The following is a 23,233-nucleotide window of genomic DNA, read 5'->3' as shown; positions in this document are numbered from 1 at the left end:
ATAATCAGTTGACTTTAAGTAAGAGATTATCCTAGATAGTCTGCGTGGTCCCAGCTCAATCAGTTGAAAGGCCTTAAGAGCAGAACTGATACTTCCCTGAGGGAGAAGAAGATACCACACCTGTAGATCGCAGCTTCCACTCAGGCCTTGAGATTTTTCAGCCTGCCTTTCCTGAAGGTCTCCCCTATGGTTTGGGATTTCAGACCTGCCTTCCAGCCTCCATAATCATGTGAGTCAATTTCTTGCAATAAATCAATATATATATTCCTACCGGTTCTGTTTCTCCAGTTGAACACTGACTAATTCGAGACTTTTAAACAGCTTTCTGACAGTAAGTTGGGAAATTCTGATGAAATGAACAAGTTTCTACAAAAAAGACTAAAATACTTAGGAATAAATTTAACAAGTGCAAAACTTATTCTTTGAACTATAAAACATTGTTGAAAGACATACAAGAAGACCCAAATAAATGGAAAGATCCTGTGTTTAGGGAGCAGAAGACTTACTAGTGTTAAGATGGCAATACCCCCCAAACTGATCTACAGATTCAATGCTATCCTATCAAAACCCCAGCTGGCTTCTTTGTAGAAAATGACAAGCTAATCCAAATGTTCATATAGAAAATCAAGGGACTTGGAATAGCCAAAATAATATTGAAAAAGAACAAGTTAGAGGATTCATACTTCCCAATTTAAAAACTACAAAGCTATATTAATCAAGACAGTGTGGTACTGGCCTGAGAATAGACCTACAGATCAATGGAATGGAGAGTCCAGGAATAAACTCTCACACTTAGAGTCAGTTGATTTTTGACAAGGTGCCAGGGCAAGTAAATGGGGAGAGGATAGTCTTTTCCACAAACGGTGCTGGGACTACTGGAAACATGCAAAAGAATGAAGTTGGACCCCTCTCTCACACCATATAAAAAAATCCCAGCTGTATCAAGACATAAATGTAAACTAAAACTACAAGTCTTAGAAGAAAACATAGGTGTACATCTTTGTGACCTTGGACTAAGTAATGGTTTCTTAGGTATAGCACCAGAAGCACAAGCAAAATAGGTGAAGTCAACATCATCAAAATTAAAAATGTTTGTGCTTCAAAGAACACCATCAAGAACGTGCAAAAACAAGCCACAGAAAGGGAAAGTTTTTTGGGAAATCATATATCTGATAAGGAACTTGTAACTAAAATGTATCAACAACTCTTAAATACATCAACATTTCTCCAAAAGACAATATACAAATGGCCAATCCGCACGTGAAAAGATACTCAAGATCCTTAGGCATCAGGAAAATGCAAATCAAATCACAAAGAGATACAACTTCACATCCACTAGGATGGCTATAATGAAAAAGATGGACAATAACAAGTGTTGGTGAGGATGTGGAGAAATTGGAACCCTCAGACTTTACTGGTAGGATGTAAAATGGTGGTTTGGCAGTTCTTCAAAAGGTTAAACACAGAGTTATCAAATGACCCAGCATTTCCACAACTAGGTATAAACCCAAGAGTAATAAAAACATGTCCACACAAAAACTTGTACATGATTGTTCAGAGCACCGTTAATCTATAATAGCCAAAAAGTTAAAACAACCCAAATGTCCATCAAGTGACGAATGGATAAACAAAAGTGGTATGTCCATACAACGGAATATTATTTGTTAATAAAAAGAAATGAAGTACTGATACATGTTACAACATGGACAAACCATGAAAACATGCTAAGTGAAAGAAACCAGTCACAAAAGATGATATTTTATATGACTTCATTTCTATGAAATGTCCAGACTAGGCAAATCTATAGAGACAGAAAGTAGATTGGTAGTTGCCTTGGGCTGGAGGTTAAGAGGAAAGGGTGGGTGGCTGACTGCCGGGTTTCTTTTTGGAGTGACAAAAATATTCCGGAATTGGATAGTGGCAGTGATTGCACAACTCTAAATTTACTAAAAACCACTGAATTGTACACTTTAAGTGGATGAACATATGGTATGTGAATTATGTCTCTATAAAGTTGTTATAAAAAAACTGAATCAAGGTACAAACTTCCAGTTGCAAAATAAATGAGTCATGGGTATGAAATGTACAGTGTGAAGAATGTTGTCAATAATTGTGTAATATCTTTGATGATAGATCATAACTAGATTTATGTGATCATTTTGAAATGTATAAAAATATCAAACCACCACATTGTGTTAATGGGAACCAACAAAGTATTGTAGGTCAATTATACTTCAGAACAAACAAACTTATAGACAAAGAGATCAGATTTGTGGTTACCAGAGGCAGGGGTGGAAGGGAGGGGAATTGGATGAAGACAGTCAAAAGGTACAAACTTCTAGCTGTAAGATACAAGTAAGTACTAGGGATGTAAAGTACAACATGATATATATAATTAACACTGCTATATGTTATATCAATATATGGAAGTTAAGAGAGTAAATCCTGAGTTCTCATCACAAGAAAAATATTTAATTTCTTTAATTTTTTATCTATATGAGATGATGGATATCCATTGAACTTATTGTGATAATTACTTCGTGTTGTAAGTCAAATCATTGTTTTTTTTTGTTTTAATTTATATTTTTATTTTTGGCTGGTTGGGTCTTAGTTGCTGCACGCAAGCTTTCTCTAGTTGCAGTGAGTGGGGGCTACTCTTCATTGCAATGCGCAGGCTTCTCATTGTGATTGCTTCTCTTGTTGCGGAGCACAGGCTCTAGGTGCACGGGCTGCAGTAGTTGTGGCACACAGGCTCAGAGTTGTGGCTCGTGGGCTCTAGAGTGCAGGCTCAGTAGTTGTGGCTCACGGGCTTAGTTGGTCCACGGCATGTGGAATCTTCCTGGACCAGGGCTCGAATCCATGTCCCCCGCATTGGCAGGCGGATTCTTATCCACTGCGCCACCAGGGAAGTCCAAAATCATTATGTTTTACACCTTAAACGTATACACTACTGTACATCAGTTATGTCTCAGTAAAACTGGAAGAAAAAAACTGACTCAGAGAAATAGAAAATCAGAATAGTCTGTAACCAATTTTAAAAATTAGTCTATATTTAAAATTCTGGGTGAAGAGTCAAGTTCTATCACAGTCAAGTAAAAGTTATAATCTTCTACAAATTATCTAGTATAGCAGCTGTCATAACCTTGATGTTGAAACCTGACAAGGTTAGTTTTAAGAAGGAAAATTTTAAACCAATCTCACTCATGAACATAGAAGAAAACTCCTAAGTAAAAATTTTAGTAGACCAGATCCAACATTGTATTAAAAAAGATACTATTTAGTTACCCCATTGACTTAATCACAAGAATACAACATTGGTCTAACATTAGAAAGTCAGTTAATGTTGATTAAAGAACAAAAAGTGTCTTGCATAAAGCATGTATCTTGTTTAAAGGGATTTGTGCATTCTGGTTTTTTCTGACACTGTATGGAATTACTTTGTATGTTACTGAACCATTTCACCCAAGGGCTCATAAACACATTAATGTATTTTTATAATGAGGGTAATAATATAAGCATAAATTTAAACTACTGCCAAACTTTTTTAAAAAGAGAAGAATGCTATTGTTCTTTTAGTTGTAAATTGTATTTCATTTAATAGACCTCTGTCTGCTGTTTTCTCCGGGTATATTTTTCTGTCGGATTGTATGTGTCTCTATTATATCAATAATTGTAGATGCTTGTTGATCTCACCAAGAGACCCAGGTTTTCAAGGTCAAGAGCTGTGTTGGTGGCGTGATTGGCACAGTCGATACAGTGTAATCTTTGGAACTTGGTAGGCTTAGGGTTTATATACTGCCTCTGCCACTGGAGCCATGTGGCTCTGGGAACCACTTAATCTCTCTAACTCCTATGGTCCTTGTAATAAAAATGACAGCAATTTTTTGCTCAGACCTCCTTCTCAGAGAACCATCCCAGGATAGTCACATATCACTTGCTGTCACTTCCGCAGGCCACACTGCACCAGAATTGCATGACTGACCCCAGTATTCAGTGATCCCATCTCTCTCCCTGATATTTGGAATTTGGACACAGAAGCAGAATTCTTTAATCTGAGGAACTGAGCTGCACAGGGATGTAGAGGCAAGTGTCATAGCAACAGCAGGGGAAAGCTAAAGTTGTGGGAGAGCAGAGAAACAAGTGAGCAGAAGAAATACATCTACTGAAAGTGGAAAAGTGAGGAAAAAATTAAAAACAAACAAAAATTGTCAGGTCAGCATTATCTCAGCTGCTTTCGTGGCCCTGATAACAAAAGTCCTAGAGAAAGGAAGATGAAGAGTGGCACTCCAATTCTTCAAGAATAGCGTGGAGCATATCAGTGGCAAATAAAGTGTTCACCGAAGGTTGGAAACTGGCCCCCACAAAGAGTTCTCTGAAAACAGCTGGATTGGAATTGATATAGATGGGTTTTCTAAAGAGGGAGGAGTATTAATGTGCGTCAGTGAGATAGAGACTCTTCATGACATCATTTCTCCCTCAAATGTTATAGCAGCTGATTAAAAATAGCTGGGCATATCTAGAATATATAAAGAACTCATAAACTCAGCATTAAAAACAAAACATGTAATCCAATTAGAAATTAGGAAAACACACATTTCACTAAGAGGGTATACAAAAGGCAAACACATGAAAAGATGTTCAAGAGCATTAATTACTAGAGAAGTGCAAATTGAAACTACAGTGAGATTTCACTGTACACCTATCAGAACAGCTAAAATGAAATATAATGATAACACCAAATACAAGTAAGGATGCAGAGAAACTGGATCACTCATGTTGCTGGTGGGAACGTAAAATGGTACAGCCACTCTAGAACACAGTTTGGCAGTTCCTTTCAAAACTAAAAGGGACTTACTGTATAACCAGCAATTGCCCTCTTAAGCACTTATCCCCGAGAAATGAAAACTTATTTTCACACAGGAACTTGTGCATGATTGTTCATAGCAGGTGTTTTTTTTGTTTTTGTTTTTTTTTGGGTTCGCGGGCCTCTCACTGTTGTGGCCTCTCCCGTTGCGGAGCACAGGCTCCGGACGCGCAGGCTCAGCGGCCATGGCTCACGGGCCCAGCCGCTCCGTGGCATGTGGGATCTTCCCAGACCGGGGCACGAACCTGTGTCCCCTGCATCGGCAGGCGGACTCTCAACCACTGTGCCACCAGGGAAGCCCGCAGCTTTATTTTTAAAAGCACCAAACTGGCAACTACCCAAATGTCCCTCAATGACTAAATAGTTAATCTATAGTACATTCATACCGTGCATGGTATACGACTCAGCAATGAAAAGGAACAAACTATTGATGCAAGCAACAATTTGGAATAACCTCAAGAAAATTAAGCTGAGTGAAAGAAGACCAATCTCAAAAGGATGTTTTGATTCCATTCCACTGCATGATTCCATTTATGTAACATTCATGAAATAATAGAGAGATGGAAAATATATTAGTGGTTGCCAGAGTTAAAGATGGGGAAAGGAGGGATGTGGCTATACAGGGATGAGTAAGAGCAAGTCTTGTGGTGATGGTATAATTGAGTATCTTGATCATGGTGGTGGTTTCACAAGGATTTACACGTGATAAAATTACATAGAGGTACACACACACACAAGTAACTCTGTACTGGTAAAATCTGAATAAGTTGTACAGATTATTTCAGTGTCAATTTCTTGGTTTTGATATTATACTATCATTCTGTAAGATTAACACTGGGAGGGGATATCTGCGGATATCCTACAACTGGAAATGAAAAACCCTAATGAGGCATTTGTAGCTAATGGAAGAGAATTTATATTCCTGACCCCCAACAGGGTTATAAGCTCTTTAAGAGCAGACCTGGCTTTCCTTGTATTGTCAGAACCTGGCACAGTGCCTCTCCTAAACAAGATAATCAGTATGTTTCTCTTGTCAACACTGATAAAGGATTTTGAGCTCACAACTGAGAAATCTGAATGTTCTTTGTCAATATACCAAGAAAAATATTCATTATATTTTTGAAGTCATTTTATGATTAATTTGCAGAAGAATAAAGGGATAGTAAGAAGAAAACTTTATTAGGAATGTCCACAAGAATTAAAACATACCAAACCTCTTCAACTCAAACACCGGTGCACAACCAATAAAAAAGATGAAAGAATATCATCATACATCATTTTGACAAAACAAGACGGTCCAAGTTCTTGTCACAAAATATTGCATGATGACATGCTTCCTGTCAAATGACTAACTGGATGAAAATACCACATTGCTTTTGTGTCCTTAGGAATATATAGGTCACATTAATTCTTGAGTTTGAGAACAATTCATCTACGATAACTTGATCTGAAAACTCATAACCTGAGATTCCATTTATATGACCAATTCCACCATCATTAATAGAGTCTAGAGTGCTGCTATTTGTCTCCTTGCATTTATCTTCTGATTCATCTAATAACTTTGAAACATCTTCCCCTGTCAGTTTCCTTTTTTTTGCCACTATGGATGGAAAATGAAAAATTCTGAATTCTCAACTTGTTCTATGAAATCTTAAAGCAAACTATAAAGATAATCCCTCCAGTCTTCTTTTTTTCCTTCTTGAAAATGAGGCAATACTTTGGGCATTATAATAAGAAAACTGCAATATAGCATTTTTGTAGACATTGCATCATCCTTTTAGGTGATTCCATCATTTTTCCATTTTCTTGTAATTTAATTCCTGGGAAAATTTGAAGTGTATGATAAAAGAATTTCTTAGGGCTTCCCTGGTGGCGCAGTGGTTAAGAATCTGCCTGCCAACGCAGGGGACACGGGTTCAAGCCCTGGTTCAGGAAGATCCCACATGCCGCGGAGCAACTAAGCCCGTGTGCCACAACTACTGATCCTGCACTCTAGAGCCCGTGTGCCACAACTACTGAAGCCCACATACCTAGAGCCCGTGCTCCGCAACAAGAGAAGCCACCGCAAGGAGAAGCCTGAGCATCTCAGCAAAGAGTAGCCCCTGCTCACCACAACTAGAGAAAGTCCGCGTGCAGCAGCGAAGACCCAACACAGCCAAAAATAAATAAATAAATAAATTTATTTTAAAAAAAAAAGAATTTCCTAAGTGATGAAATAAGAATTTCATCTTAACTAAGAAAACTGAGATCAGTAAAATCCCCTAACGTATCTTAGATTTATAAAAGCGTCAGTGGCCCATATGGTAATCACCAGGATAGAATGAATTTTATTCTATTTTTTGAAATTAAATTTTCCCTTTGTTTTTTGGAAGACCTCTAAGAAAGAAAAAGTCAAAAGATTACTCCTTACAAATAGTTAGAACTCCAAAAGGAAATTTAAAAACTAATATCAGGTCCAGTGGAGCCTGATGGTATTCCACGGGTTAATGATGAATTACATCATTAACATATGAACAAGTTCCCTACATATGAACGAGTTCCGTTCCTAGAGCATGTTCGTAAGTCCAATTTGTTCATAAGTCCAACAAAGTTAGCCTAGGTACCCAACTAACACAATCGGCTAATTTGCTTTGGATAACAAGGCTACAGAGACGCTGTTGGTTGCCTACCTAACAGCCTTTCCCTCTTTTTACTTAGTGTAATGGGACCCTCATTTTGTTTTGTAACAGCAACAAGTGATGTAAGCCATTCTTTGCCAGCAGTTGGTCTTTGGGTGGCTGTGTTTTAACCAAAGAAATAAGGAGAAATCTCCTGGGGTGGGTGGCGGTGGGGAGCTTCTTAGAAAGTCTTCCTCGCTGACAAAGAGGAGGAGGCGGTTTCATTTTCCCTGCTGTGTTTGAACACTTGATGCTCAGAGCGACAGCAGCCATCTGTGTCTGGAAGGGCAGGCACTGACAACATGCTGAGAATGACTAAGGAGGAAGTCAGGGAGAGCCTGGGTCCTTGATAACACTCTTGAGTCTCCCATCCATGCCTACAATGCCACCTCCAGGACTCTGGTTAAGCGAAACAATGTGTCTGAATTGTTTAAGCAGGTGGTTCTCAACCTTGGCTGCACTTGAGAATCCCTCTCAAGGCCCAAGTCATACCCCAGACCAATGAAATCAGATTTCACCATGTAGGAGTCAGGTTTCCCAGGTGATTCCAATGTGCAGCCAATTTTGAGAACCACCAGTCCAGGCCACTTTTAGTTGGGTATTCCATTTTTGGCAGGAAAAAAAATATCCTTCATGATACAGTTTCTGATTGCAAACATTTATTTCAGCCAGATAAAACTCAGATTCCCCAAATGGTGAAAAGATCAGAACCAGTTTGTTTTCTCATCAGTTTTGGTTCATCCATCTGTGAAACATTCATAACATTGCAGTTAATTTCCACAAAGACTTGGATGACTGGCTGGAACAAATGTACAGTAGCAGTCGTGATGCTAAAAATACAAATACACCCAGAACAACAAAGAAACATGGCTTTGCACAACTCTGCTAAGCTGTTCCATTCCCTTTGTCTTTATTGTAATTTCCAGTTTGCTTTTTTTTGTGCTGATATCTTCTGGCAAAATGGTGGCCACCAGTCTTACAGGCAGCAATGTCTCTGAGTTTTTCAGGTGTAAAGTAATCAACTGAAACCAGGTCCCCCTAAAAACGAGCTCCCCTGAAGAGTTTATGGTTAACCTCTCTACAAAATTTTATTCCCTGTCTTGTCCCCTCTGACCTCAGTCCTGTGCATACTGAAGACTAATCAACCAGAGTCAGAGGACTAAAATTGCTGTTGTCAATAACATCGTTAATGTGCTAAAGTTGCTGTTGTCAATTACTTATCACTAACATACAGGTTGTTTTCTCTAGGGCAGGATGAGCTAACAGATCACCCGGCCATTGGACCCTCAGACCAGAGACTCATAAACTGTAGGCATCCAGACTCTTGAAACTACGATTAAGAAATGTCACAGGGGGCTTCCCTGGTGGCGCAGTGGTTGAGAATCCGCCTGCTAATGCAAAGGACACGGGTTCGAGCCCTGGTCTGGGAAGATCCCACATGCCGTGGAGCAACTAGGCCCGTGAGCCACAACTACTGAGCCTGCGCGTCTGGAGCCTGTGGTCTGCAACAAGAGAGGCCACGACAGTAAGAGGCCTGCGCATGGCGATGAAGAATGGCCCCCGCTCTCCGCAACTGGAGAAAGCCCTCACACAGAAACGAAGACCCAACACAGCCAAAAATAAATAAATAAATAAATTTATTTAAAAAAAAAAAAAAAAAAAGAAATGTCACAGGGACTTCCCTGGGGGTCCAGTGGTTAAGACTCTATGCTTCCAATGCAGGGGGTGCCGGTTCGATCCCTGGTTGGGGAACTGGGATCCCACATGCCACTTGGTGCAGCCAAAAAAATAAAAATGTCACAAGACAGAGAAAGACAAATATCATATGATAGCACTTATATGTGGAATCTTAAAAAATGATACAAATGAACTTATTTACAAAAATGAAATAGACTCAACAGACATAGAAAAATAACCTCTGGTTACCAAAGGGGATAGAAGGAGGGTGGGATAAATTAGGAGTTTGGGATTAGCATATACACACTACTGTAATATAAAATAGGTAAACAACAAGGACCTACTGTATAGTACAGGGTACTATACTCACTATCTTGTAATAACCTATAATGGAAAAGAATCTGAAAAAGAATATATATATGTATAACTGAATCACTTTGCTGTACACTTGAAACTGACACAACATTGTAAATTAACTATACTTCAATTTTTAAAAAATGAAAGGAAGGAAATGTCACAAGACGATACTTAATCCCAGTTTCTTTGTTCTTCCCATTTAAAAACCCCCTAACTCAAAGGCCAGGTGGCAATGGATCTGAGGCTTGTCTCCCACTCCCTTGCTTGGCGCCCTGCAGTAAGCCCTTACTTTGCTGCAAACACCTGCGTCTGCCCACAGGCACACAAGCCCTTGCTCAGTTAGGCAACCAAAGGGCATCAGGAGACTCTCACATGAGGAGCTCTTCCATCAAGATCATAAACATCTATCATCCCCTCTCACATCTGTGTTCTTACTGAGATAACAGCTATAAAACACAACCAAGCCAACAAAACAAAACAAAAACAGGGCATAGCAACACTTTCTATTACTCTAGTGTTTTAAGACCTGTGTCTGAAAACTGTCAAACTGCTTGCTGAATTACTGACCATGCAAAATTGTTTTCCCTTTGCCTCCAGCGATCCCACAAAACAATGGAAAAGAAATGAATATAGAAAGTAAATAAATCCACAAAATTGATGATGAAGTGAAAGGGATGAGGGACATCCATGAATGAGAGAATTCAGTAAATTTAGGAGGACAAAAAGCGAGGGATGCCCAATGAAGCAAGGCAGGGAAATTATAACCTAGGCCAGCTCTTTTCTTAACTGGCCTACTAATCACCAAGAGAGCTCATTAAAATGCAGATTATGGTTCAAAAAGTCTAGGGTGGGGCATGAGGTTCTGCATCTCTAAAAAGCTCCCAGGTGATGCCCCTGAGGCTGTTCTGGTCCGGGACCGCCTGTTGAGTAAGTAACAAGGGAGAATATATAAGGAGGGGCTATGGCCCAGAAGGGCACAGCCTGCCCTGTGGAACATGAGAGAGGCTTCCGATCAGGGCAGGGGTGAGGCGTGGGGCTGGAGCCAAGGAGATTAAGTCTGTATTTCAAGGGTTGAGAACCCATTACCGTAGGGTCCAGACAGGTAAAGGGAAGAAAGCTAGTACAGTTGCACCCTAGGCCATTGCTGTGGAATTTGAGCCCAGAGTTACCCAATCTTACAATTTTCAGTAGTAGACAGAAATCTAGAATTTGTGTGAAGTCTCCTGAATTTGTTTCATTTTTGGCAACGAATTAAAATGGAAGGCTATTCTAAAGAAAGTGAGCAAATTTCCTAGGGAGAACCAGAGCAGTGAGTTCTGGTATTCCGAAGGCAGAGGTGGGGGGCTGAGGGGGAGGCGGAGGGTAAGGGAGTGGTGTTCCTGATGCTCACAGAGACTGAGAAGGAAGGAATAAGCCAGAGACAAAACACAGATGCCAAGACAATGACTGATCAGCTAGTAGCCAGGAGTTGGAAAATCACAAAGATACGATTCAGGGATTTGGTGGAGGTAAAAGGTAGAATCCCACTTCAGTTTGACGCAGGGAACTTCTCCACTAAGTGACCGGCGGTCATGATCCCACCCTGCGGAGAAGGACTCCTAGCATGCTACCTGGTCACATCGTCATGGAAATGTAAGTTATTAGCTTTCCACCTTGTAAAGTGAACTCATAGACAAATTATGGACGTTTGAATGGTGCTTCTAGAACAGAATGATAATGTTATATATTGACAATGTAAAAGTAAAGGTACATCCTTTAAGTGAAGGGAAGAGGGTAAGGAATTAGAATGCTAATATCCTCTGCTTACTAAGCAGGTCATTTCACTTTCCTTGGTGACTGGAGCCAAAGTTGAGACTTAAGTATGTTGATTGAAGATACAGAGGTGACTAGAGTAAGAACTAAGAACAATGATATCACTAAGAGAGAGAGGGATTAAATGGGCTAAATTCTTGTTTTTCATGTTGGGAACTTAAAACTAAATGTCCAAAGTTGATTAGTAAGAAATAGCAGTAGAAGCATATTGTTTTGAGATGTGTCGGTTTGGGAAAAACCCAGAGCAAAAAGTGTTGCTCAAAATATGCCTCTGGGGGCTTCCCTGGTGGCACAGTGGTTGAGAGTCTGCCTGCCGATGCAGGGAACGCGGGTTCGTGCCCCGGTCTGGGAAGATCCCACATGCCGCGGAGCAGCTGGGCCCGTGAGCCATGGCCGCTGAGCCTGCGCGTCCGGAGCCTGTAAAAGGCATTTCAGAATCTTTGAAAAGTAGCTTTCAATAAATTCCAAATGTGGGCTCCAAATTACAAAATTGTGTTTGGGATAGCATCTAGATATTTGAAGGCTAAAGAGAAATAACAGGTCCTGTGCTTTGCAGGAAAACATTAAGATCTGCTTGATAGCTGAGAGGGACAGGACGGGCAGGCTTGGTGGGAGGCACTGAGCTGACCAGTGCAGAGCCCCGAGGTGCCGCTGTGCTGTGGTCTGTGATTCTGCCAGAGACAGAGCTGGCAGGGGCTGAGGAAGGCAAGCTTGACACTGCTGGATCAGGAGATAACATTCTCCACTGACTGTACAACTTACATTCCTTTAGCTGCCCCCTACACATTGGGCAAGATCGTAACCTAATTGGACATCTGTTAGGAAAAGTCCAACTGTTCCTTTTCCGTTTATTTTGATGGGAAATGAATCCTGTTTAAAACATACATTTATCAATAGCATTTATTGATTGCTTAGCGTATGAGAGGCACTGATCTCACATCTTCTTGAGCTGGGGTCTCTTATTCCCATTTTACAGATAAAGAGGCTGAGTTTAGAAGCTAAGTAACTTACACAAGGTCACATTATTTGTACTTTAGATTTTTATGTAAGTACAGAATAAGCAAAAATACCTTACAAGCAGACAGTAATTTACTTATCAATACAAATTGAAGACCCTTCTGCTGTACAATGAAGTGAATCAGCTATACCTATACATATATCCCCTCTTTTTTGTATTTCCTTCACATTTAGGTCACCACAGAACGTTGAGTAGAGTTCCCTGTGCTATACAGCAGGTTCTCATTAGTTATCTGTTTTATACATAGTAGTGTACATATGGCTGTCAGTCCCGATCTCCCAATTCATCACACCCCCTTTTCCCCCCTTGGTGTCCATACATTTGTTCTCCCTTTTTTTTTAAAATTTATTAATTTATTTATTTTCGGCTGCTTTGGGTCTTCGTTGCTGCACACGGGCTTTCTCTAGTTGCGGCGAGCTGGGGCTACTCTTCATTGCAGTGCACGTGCTTCTCATTGCGGTGGCTTCTCTTGTTGCGGAGCACGGCCTCTAGGCGTGTGGGTTTCAGTAGTTGTGACACGCAGGCTCAGTAGTTGTGGCGCATGGGCTTAGTTGTTCCGTGGCATGTGGGATCTTCCTGGACCAGGGCTTGAACCTGTGTCCCCTGCGTTGGCAGGTGGATTCTTAATCACTGCACCACCAGGGAAGCCCCATACGTTTGTCTCTTAAAGTGATTGTCCTTGAGCAATAGTCAGTGATGAAGTACTCTATCGTTAATAGATTTTATCAAATTAACTGGGTAGTAAGCCAGTTTTTTAAAAAAGTAGCTATGAAAGTTTTGTTGTAACATGGAAAAATTAATATAGTGGTAAAAGAAAAAAGTAGGTTGCCAATGGAATATAAAAATACAAAATAAGACCACCATTTGTACATAGGAAAACTATTAGAAAGAAATATAGCAAATTGATAACATGGTGGTGAGATTAGGGAATATTTTAATCCTATCAAAAATAATTGTCATCATTTTTCAAATTAAAAAACCTATACATCATTATTAAAAATATGATATGTTTGCTTAGCAATCACAAAAACCTATTTGATGAATATCAAAGTAAAAGTCTTGCCTGCAGGGATTCAAACAACATAAATTTTTTTAAAAAAATCAGACTTGGAAGGATAAACAGAATTTAAAGTGAAGAATATTTACACTTAAAACATGGAAAATTCATATACTGTTTGCTAAATGGTTTAGCAATAACTTGACTGTTACTTTGCTTTAAACGTATTTGCCAGCCTGCTCCCAGTGGAAAGAAAGAGAAAATGTCAGGGTAGACCCTTGTTCAGGAAAATCAGATTATTTCCTGGGTCTCTTCTGATCATCAACAATAGTTGAGGATTCACTGAGGGTACTCCTTTTGCTTCTGGTCAGAAAACCCTAGGAATAAATCTGTTCTGCTCTGTTTGCATGGCACAAAAATACCCACCCAGCTGCTTTCAAAGAGACTGTGGTGGCCTCAGCTGACGGCTCTTTGCTCAGTGTTGTAAAATCCCAAGAGAAAGACGGTGTATAAACATAACCTTTGCTCAGTTTCCCTGTAGCCAACATAATTCTAATATTTATGGAAGGTTGCAAGGAGCCGCTTGATGCAGGAGCCAGGTGACCGTAATGACAGAGAAAATTCACCTGAATTGGCTCAAGATGTGTGTTGCCGGGAAACTATGTCCAGGGGCAAATAATCGTATTGATTCCCAGGAAATGATGACACTAAGTAAGTGAATAGACAGGTGCAGCCACACAAACACCCTTTAGGCTTTTTTTTTCTTTGAAGGACGAAAGCCTTGGTCTCATTTTGTTTTAAAGCTGAAGGAAGATTTTGAGGACAAAGAGGCATAAGGAATGATCATTTACTATAATCATCATCATAATTATTACTTATGGTACTTTTGCAAGGTCCTTTGCATACATTATTTCTAATTCTCAAAACAACTTTTCCCTTTTTGAAAATGAGATTGCAGCCCAGAGAGATTATTTCCCCAAGGTCACACAGTAAAGGGCAGAATTAGGATGTGGAATCCAGGTCTGTCAGACATCAGCCTGGACTATTTTTACCATATCTGCCAAATGGTCATTTCCTTGTGGTCAGAGGAAAATATTAAAATAAAAGAAACTAGGGCTTCCCTGGTGGCGCAGTGGTTAAGAATCTGCCTGCCAATGCAAGGGACACGGGTTTCAGCCCTGGCCCAGGAAGATCCCACATGCCGCGGAGCAACTAAGCCCATGCGCCACAACTACTGAGCCTGAGCTCTAGAGCCCGCGAGCCACAGCTACTGAGCCCATGTGACACAACGACTGAAGCCCGCGCGCCTGGAGCCCGTGCTCCGCAACAAGAGAAGCCAAGACAATGAGAAGCCCGCGCACTGCAACGAAGAGTAGTCCCCACGCACCGCAGCTAGAGAAAGCCCACACTCAGCAAGGAAGACCCAACACAGCCAAAAATAAAAAATAACATAAATAAATAAACAAATTTTAAAAATAAAAAAATAAAAGAAACTACTTTGTGGGCCCAAAAGGATGTTGAATATGGCCTTAAATTTTGTTTATGGAAATTAGTTGGATGTATGTTTGCCAGTGAAAATTTTTTCTGATGTTTTCCTGATAATACAAGAGGAAAATATTTTGGGTCCCAATTAGATTTCTAGTGTGTAGAGGGTAGGATCACATCTCTCTTGTGTCCATGATGCCTATTGCAAAATGGGAGCAGATGGAAATAGCAAAGCCTCCAAGGTTGAAGTCAGCTATGTGTCACTTGCTAGCTGCAAGGCCTTGGGGGGGGTCCCTTACATCATCTGAGTTACATCTACATATAAGGATAACAGTACCCATGTTGCAGAGGTGTGTAAGGGATCTGAATTCTACTTCACAATCCTGGAGGCAGAAATCATGTTGTTTGGGGCTTCCCTGGTGGCACAGTGGTTAAGAATCTGCCTGCCAATGCAGGGGACACAGGTCCGAGCCCTGGTCCAGGAAGATCCCACATGCTGCCGAGCAACTAAGCCCGTGTGCCACAACTACTGAGCCTGCGTGCCACAAGTACTGAAGCCCGTGTGCCTAGAGCCCATGCTTTGCAACAAGAGAAGCCACTGCAATGAGAAGCCTGCACATGGCAATGAAGAGTAGTCCCCGCTCGCCGCAACTAGAGAAAGCCCCCGCGCATCAACAAAGACCCAACACTGCCAAAAATAAATAAATAAAATGAATAAATTTATAAAAAAGAAAAAAGAAATCACGTTTTCTAAATCAAATTTAACCTGACTTCAGCCCCTATGTCAAGGTGGGGCACTCTTTTCTTGGAGGACTACACCAGAATGGGGTGTTGAGGTGGGTGTTTGAGGGGGTATGGAAAATAAAGAAAGGTCTTTATTACTCAGTCCACCTGCTTGCTGCTGAGATGCTTGCCATCTAAGCTGTCTGAATCCCCGTAAGAGAGGCAGCTCCATGCCTCCTCGGAAGCTCAGATCCCACTCTGCCTCACTGCTGCCTCCAGGGCCACGGCTCGTGGTGGCCAGTCTTTGGGTGGCTGGAAATAGCACTGTTCAGGAGTGGGCCTAGAGCTTCTACCACCCGGAGAGATTCCCCCCAAACTCCTCTTCCTTCGTCCAGGGAAGAGCTTCCCAACACATGTGGGTCTGTTACTACCACATCATAACATGATTTCAGAGGTACACTGAGACAGAACATTTCTTTTTTCTTTTTTCTCTTTTGGACACACCACACGTCATGTGGGATCTTAGCTCTCCGACCAGGGATGGAACCCGTGCCCCCTGCAACGGAAGGGCGGAGTCAACCACTGGACCACAAGGGAAGTCCTGAGACACAAGCAATTTTTATTTTAAGGGTTATATATTTACTTAATGTGTATTAACAACTTGAGTTCATATATTAAGCCCATGATATATGTAGCTTCCTTTAAAAATAACTTTAAGTAAAAATGTGAGTCAATATTGAGTACATAATAATAGTACCACCAGTAATAGCAGATATTGCAAAAATCTTACAGGGCTCTGGGGATGCCTGGGATGTGGGAAGCATTTGTCTAGGCACAGAGCTGTTCAATAGAAATATGTGAGCCACAAATGCAAGTCACCTATACAATTTAAATTTTTCTAGTTAGCCACATTAAAAAAGAAATAGGTGACATTAATTTTAATAATATATTTCATTCAACCTAGTATATCCAAAATATTATCATTTCAACATGTAATCAATATAAAAATTATTGATGAGATAGTTTACATTTTTTAATACTAAATTTTGAAACCCAGTATGTATTTTACACTTATAGCATTTGTTTCTTATTCAGACTAACGATATTTCAGGTGCTCAAGAGTGATATTGGCTAGTAGCTACTGCACTGCACAGCACAGGTTGAGGGGAAGTGAGGTTACATGCTGCCACTTAAGTTTCCAAATCCCACAGTGGTTGTCACCAAACATTTTTGCTCAGGTACCTCCAAAAGAATTTTAGAAATCTATGTGTCCATCTACCTTTTCCCTGCCTCACACATACACTGTTATACTGATTACTAAAAGTTTTATAAGATTGTAGTTGTAAAGGATATATTTGCAGTGTATTTTATTTTATTTTTTATTTTTACTTTATTGAAGTATAGTTGATTTACAATGTGTTAATTTCTGCTGTACAGCAAAGTGTTTCAGTTATATATATATTCTTTTTCATATTCTTTTCCATTACGGTTTATCACAGGATATTGAATATAGTTCCCTGTACTATACAGTAGGACCTTGTTTATCCATCCTATATATACTAGTTTGCATCTGCTAATCCCAAACTCCCAATGCTTCCCTAGCCCTCCCCCCTCCCCCTTGGCAACCACAGTCTGTTCTATATGTCTGTGAGTCTGTTTCTTTTTCATAGATATGTTCACTTGTGTCATATTTTAGATTCCACATATAAGTGATATTATGTGGTATTTGTCTTTCTCTTTCTGACTTACTTCATTTAGTATGATAATCTCTAGTTTCATCCATGTTGCTGCAAATGGCATTATTTCATTCTTTTTTATGGCTGAGTAGTATTCCATTGTATATATGTACCACTTCTTCTTTATCCATTCATCTGTCGATGGACATTTAGGTTGTTTCCAAGTCTTTTCTTTTTTTTTTTCCCAAGTCTTGGCTATTGTGAATAGTGCTGCTATGAACACAGCAGTGCATGTATCTTTTTGAATTATAGTTTTGTCTGGATATATGCTCAGGAGTGGGATTGCTGGATCATATAGTAATTCTATTTTTAGTTTTCTGAGGAACCTCCATACCGTTTTCCACAGTGGCTGCACCAACTTACATTCCCACCAACAGTGTAGGAGGGTTCCCTTTTCTCCACACCCTCTCTAGAGTTTATTGTTTGTAGACTTTTTAATGATGGCCATTCTGACTGGTATGAGATGGAACCTCATTGTTGTTTTGATTTGCATTTCTCTAATAATTAGGGATGATGAGCATCTTTTCATGTGCCTATTGGCCACCTGTATGTCTTCTTTGGAGATGTGGTGTATTTTAAACACGAACTTTAAAACAAAACCAGAACAGCATTCTGAGAGTAGCCAATGGAATGTAAATACATAGTAGTTTGTTACCACCATCCAGTTAAACAAATTATTGGATAAGTTCTTCTTGTTCTTCATTTTTCTCCTTAAATTTACATTTCCATTTCTCTTCCCTCTACTGAACTTTATTCAACATTCTTTTTTGAAAGTCTCTTGTTGATTGCCCTTGTCAAGCCTCTGTGCAAAAAGAATTTGTGTATAATTTTTTAAATAAATTTATTTATTTTTGGCTGAGTTGGGTCTTTGTTGCTGTGTGCGGGCTTTCTCTAGTTGAGGCGAGCGGGGACTACTCTTCATTGCAGTGCATGGGCTTCTTATTGTGGTGGCTCCTCTTGTTGCAGAGCATGGGCTCTAGGCACGTGGGCTTCAGTAGTTGCAGCACGTGGGCTCAGTAGTTGTGGCACACGGGCTTAGTTGCTCCGTGGCATGCGGGATCTTCCCGGACCAGGGCTCAAACCCATGTCCCCTGCAATGACAGGCAGATTCTTAACCACTGCACCACCAGGGAAGTCCCTTATTGATGTATAGTTGATATACAATATTGTATTAGTTTCAGTTGTACAACATAGTGATTCAAAAATTTTATAGATTATATTCCACTTAAAGTTACTATAAAATATTGGGTTGGCCAAAAATTCCTTTGGTTTTTAAGTAAAAATAAAAGACACATTTTTCATTTTCACCAAGAGCTTTATTGAACAACGTATTCACTGTTTGTTCCATTATCTTCTGCAATTTTTCTGGCAACTTCATAATTCCATGTTCCCAAAACTTTTTATCCTTTTTTTTTTTTTTTTTCGGTACGCGGGCCTCTCACTGTTGTGGCCTCTCCTGTTGCGGAGCACAGGCTCCGGACGCGCAGGCTCAGCGGCCATGGCTCACGGGCCTAGCTGCTCCGCAGCACGTGGGATCTTCCCGGACCGGGGCACAAACCCGTGTCCCCTGCATCGGCAGGTGGACTTTCAACCACTGCGCCACCAGGGAAGCCCAAACTTTTTATCTTTTTGAGCAAAGAACTGTCCCAGGTACCTTTTACAGTCTTCCAAGTAATTTACATTTTTTCCATTAAGAGAATTTTGTAAAGACCGAAATAAATGCATATCCAAAGGTGCAATGTCTGGTGAATAGGGCAGATGAATCAGAAGGACCCAGCCAAGCTGTAACAGTTTTTGCCTGGTCATCAAAGAAACATGCAGCCTTGCATTATCCTGATGGAAGATTATGCGTTTTCTGTTGACTATTCCGGACACTTTTTGTTGAGTGCTGCTTTCAGTTGGTCTAACTGGGAGCAGTACTTGTTGGAACTAATCATTTGGTTTTGTGGAAGGAGCTCATAATAGAGGACTCCCTTCCAATCCCACCATATACACAACATCACCTTCTTTTGGTGTGGTTGGTGGTGGTTCATTTCACTTGCTGCACGATCTCTTCTCTTCCACATTATTGTGCCGTATCCACTTTTCATTACCCGTCACAATTTGTTTTAAAAACGGAACGTTTTCGTTACTTTTTAAGTAGAGAATCGCATGAGGAAATATGGTCAAGAAGGTTTTTTTCACTTAACTTATGTGGAACCCAACCATCAAAGCGATTAACATAACCAAGCTGGAAAAATGATATTCAATGCTTGATTTGGATATTTTGAGTATGTCGGCTATCTCCCACGTGGTATAACGTTGATTGTTCTCAATTAATGTCTCGATTTGATTGCTACCAGCTTCAATTGGTCTACCCGACCGTGGAGCATCGTCCAGTGAGAAATCTCTAGCATGAAACTTCTCAAACCACTTTTGACACGTTCGATCAGTCACAGCACCTTCTCCATAGACTGTACAAATCTTTTTTAGCATTTCAGTTGTGTTTTTACCTTTCTTGAAATAATAAAGCACAATATGCCGAAAATGTTGCTTTTTTTCTTCCATCTTTAAAGTAAAATAGCTACACAAAGATTCACCAACTTTGATAATTTTTTTTTTAATGCACGCTGATGTGACAGCTGTCACAATACAATCTAACAAAATTGTTTCAAATGAAGTTACAGACAACTAAGCGCTACTAGGGCCATCTTATGGAAAAAGCTGAACGAACTTTTTGGCCAGCCCAATATTATAAAGTATTGTCTATAGAGTCCCTGTGCTGTACAATATAACCTTGTAGCTTACTTGTTTTATACATAGTAGTTTGTACCTCTTAGTCCCCTACCCCTATTTTGCCCCTACCCCATTCCCTCTCGCACTGGTAACCACTAGTGTGTTCTCTATATATTGGAGTCTGTTTCTATTTTGTTATATTCGTTTGTTTGATTTTTTAGATTCCACATAAAAGTGATAACATACAGTATTTGTCTTTCTCTGTCTGACTTATTTCAGTAAGCATAATATCCTCCAAGTCCATCCATGTTGTTGCAAATGGCAAAATTTCATTCTTTTTTTATGACTGAGTAGTATTCCTATATATATATGTATATATATATATACACACATATATATAGGAACATATATTCCTATATATATATGTGATATATATATATATATATATATCACATCTTTACCCATTCATCTATTGATGTACATTTAAGTTGCTTCCATATGTTGGCTATTGATACTCATCATCATCATCCTGCTATGAACATTGGGGTGCATGAATCTTTTTGAACTAGTGTTTTTATTTTCTTTGGATATATACCCAGGAATGGAATTGCTGGATTATATGGTAGTTCTATTTTTAGTTTTTTGAGGAACCTCCATATTGTTTTCCATAGTGTCTGCACCAATTTACATTCCCACCAACAGTGTACAATGGTTCCCTTTTCTCTACATCCTCGCCAACATTTGTTATTTGTGTTCTTTTTGATGAGAGCCATTCTGACAGCTTTGAAATAATATCTCATTGTGTTTCTTTTTTTCAAGTAAACTTTTTATTTGAGTGTAACATACATAAAGAAATGTACACAAATCATGGGTGTCAAAAAGTAAGTACACCTATATAGTTTGCTCACAGATAAAGAAATAAAACATGACTAGCACCCAGAAATACCTCTCAGGGTCCTGTCCCAGTCACTGGGGTCTCCCAAGGGGATCTCACTGTGGTTTTGATTTGCTTTACCCTGATGATTAATGATGTTGAGTATCTTTTCATGTGCTTGTCGGCCATATGTATGTTTTCTTTGGAAAAATGTCTATTCAGGTCTTCTGCCCATTTTTTAATTGGGTTGTTTGGTTTTCTGATATTGAGTTGTATGAGTTGTTTATATGTTTTGGATATTAACCCCTTATTGGTCATATCATTTGCAAATATTGCTCCCATTTGGTAGGTTGTCTTTTTGTTTTGTCGATGGTTTCCTTTACTGTTCAAAAGCTTTTGGGTTTGATTAGCTCCCATTTGTTTATTTTTGCTTTTGTTTCCTTTGCCTTAGGAGACAGGCCCCCAAAATATTACTATGACTTATGTCAAAGATTGTTTAACCTATGTTTTCTCCTAGGAGTTTTTTGGTTTCTGGTCTTCCACTTAGGCCTTTAATCAATTTTGAGTTTATTTTTGTATGTGGTGTTAGAGAATGTTCTAATTTTATTCTTTCACACATAGCTGTCCAGTCTTCCCAGCACTACTTATTGAAGAGACTGTCTTTTCTCCATTGTATATTCTTGCCTCTTTTGTTGTAGATTTATTGGCCATAAGTACGTGGGTTTATTTCTTTTCCATTGATTTATGTATCTGTTTTGTGTCAGTACTGTACCATTTTGATTACTGTATCTTTGTAATATCGTCTGAAGTCAGGGAGTATGATACCTCTAGCTCTGTTCTTCTTTCTCAAGATAGCTTTGGTGAGTGAATGCTTTTTAATATTAAAGGTAAGCTGGTAAGAAACTAGAATTTGATTTTCTTTCTGTTAAGAGGACAGAGTTTTCTTAGAATATTGATCTGCTTTTGATAACAGATTATAAAGTTTTTTTTACCTTTTAAGTAATATGTTGTAACTTTCTGTATTTGCCTTTGAAACCTTTTATTGTCACTTTGATTACATGAATAAATATTGTTTCACAGTGACCTATGATCCTATTTGATCAAGTGTTTAAACAAATTTTGATATCTTTGACAAACTTTCTGCAATTAAATTCTAAATGAAGTCCTTTTGACCTCTAGCTAACTTTGGGATGTTTCAGAGGGCCCTGAAACATCTCAAAAGAGCAATATTAAATTAATTAGTTTTATTTAGTATGTTAAATTACATGGGAAGCATTGTCAAAGGGTGTTGGTAAATCTTCTTAGGTTATATTATGTGGATAAACGTTATTAATATAAATGTTCTAGAAATTATATGAAATTTCTGAAATTCAGATATGTCCTGATATAATATTACCCATCACAATTCTAGTTATTACCTTAAAATATTGTATATTGCAGAAATAACCAAATTTCTTTGTCAACTGCATTGTGATTAGATCTTTAACCATGCCATTTTTGTTATTTATAAACAGTTATTGTTTTACTCTGATGCTTTTGCAAAAAAGCTTCATCTTCAAGAAGATTCATAGAATGGACTTTCTGACATATATAGTTTTCTGATAACTTTCAGATCATACCACTGAATTGGGCAAGAAATTACAGAACACTAATGAAAAACTTGATGGCTCCATAAAACTGCTAAAAGAAGACCAAGATCAACAAAAATTAATCACATGGAACTGAATAAACTGATGAATATGATTATAATTTTTATGACTCTTTGTCTGAAATACTAAATTTTTGTTCTCCAAATATAAAGAAACTTTTCCTTTTATACTATGACTAACAGCAATTTAGTAAATGTTGCATTTGTAAGCAGAATTCAAACATTTATCCCTACCTGATTCCTCCAGAATTTGGAAACCCTTAGTGAATATTCTTATTCTCATGGCAATATAGTTATTTACATAAGTTCATTAAGAATCTATCTTCTTTATTATAATAGGACACATTTGGGAACATTGGTTATATTACCAAGGCTTTGACTGGAATGTCATATTTGAGAAAGACATGCATAGACTCAGATATGACTGGATGGCTTTAAGGAACTAAGGTTGACTTTATGAAGCCATAAAGCCCCTTGGAAAAAGAGCCTGGTACCTTGCTTACACGGTTCCCAGCAGCCTTACCAGGTGAGTAAGGGAGGCCACTTCCCAGCAGATACAGGAACCTCAGGATCTTTGGGGGACCTTAAGAAGAGAGGAATTGACCCAAATCTATAAGTATTACAGACAAGTCTGATGGCATGTTCTTGGCATGGTCTCCTGGTCTCGAGA

At 39.2% G+C, this 23,233-nt stretch overlaps 1 protein-coding gene across 1 annotated transcript in view; it reads left to right on the top strand.

The window, feature by feature from the left end:
* WDHD1 (WD repeat and HMG-box DNA binding protein 1) overlaps positions 1-22,670 on the top strand; it is an 81,731-nt gene extending 59,061 nt beyond the window's left edge. Inside the window, exon 26 of the mRNA XM_049706241.1 lies at positions 22,528-22,670. Coding sequence (XP_049562198.1) covers positions 22,528-22,590 — 63 coding nt within the window. The 3' untranslated portion in view covers positions 22,591-22,670. The remainder of the gene's footprint in view (positions 1-22,527) is intronic.
* The last annotated feature ends 563 nt before the right edge of the window (positions 22,671-23,233 follow it).

This window comes from Orcinus orca, chromosome 2, assembly GCF_937001465.1.
Source record: "Orcinus orca chromosome 2, mOrcOrc1.1, whole genome shotgun sequence".
Taxonomy (NCBI): Eukaryota; Metazoa; Chordata; class Mammalia; order Artiodactyla; family Delphinidae; genus Orcinus; species Orcinus orca.
Note: the sequence above shows the minus strand (reverse complement) of the source record. Positions and strands in the feature narration are given on the sequence as shown.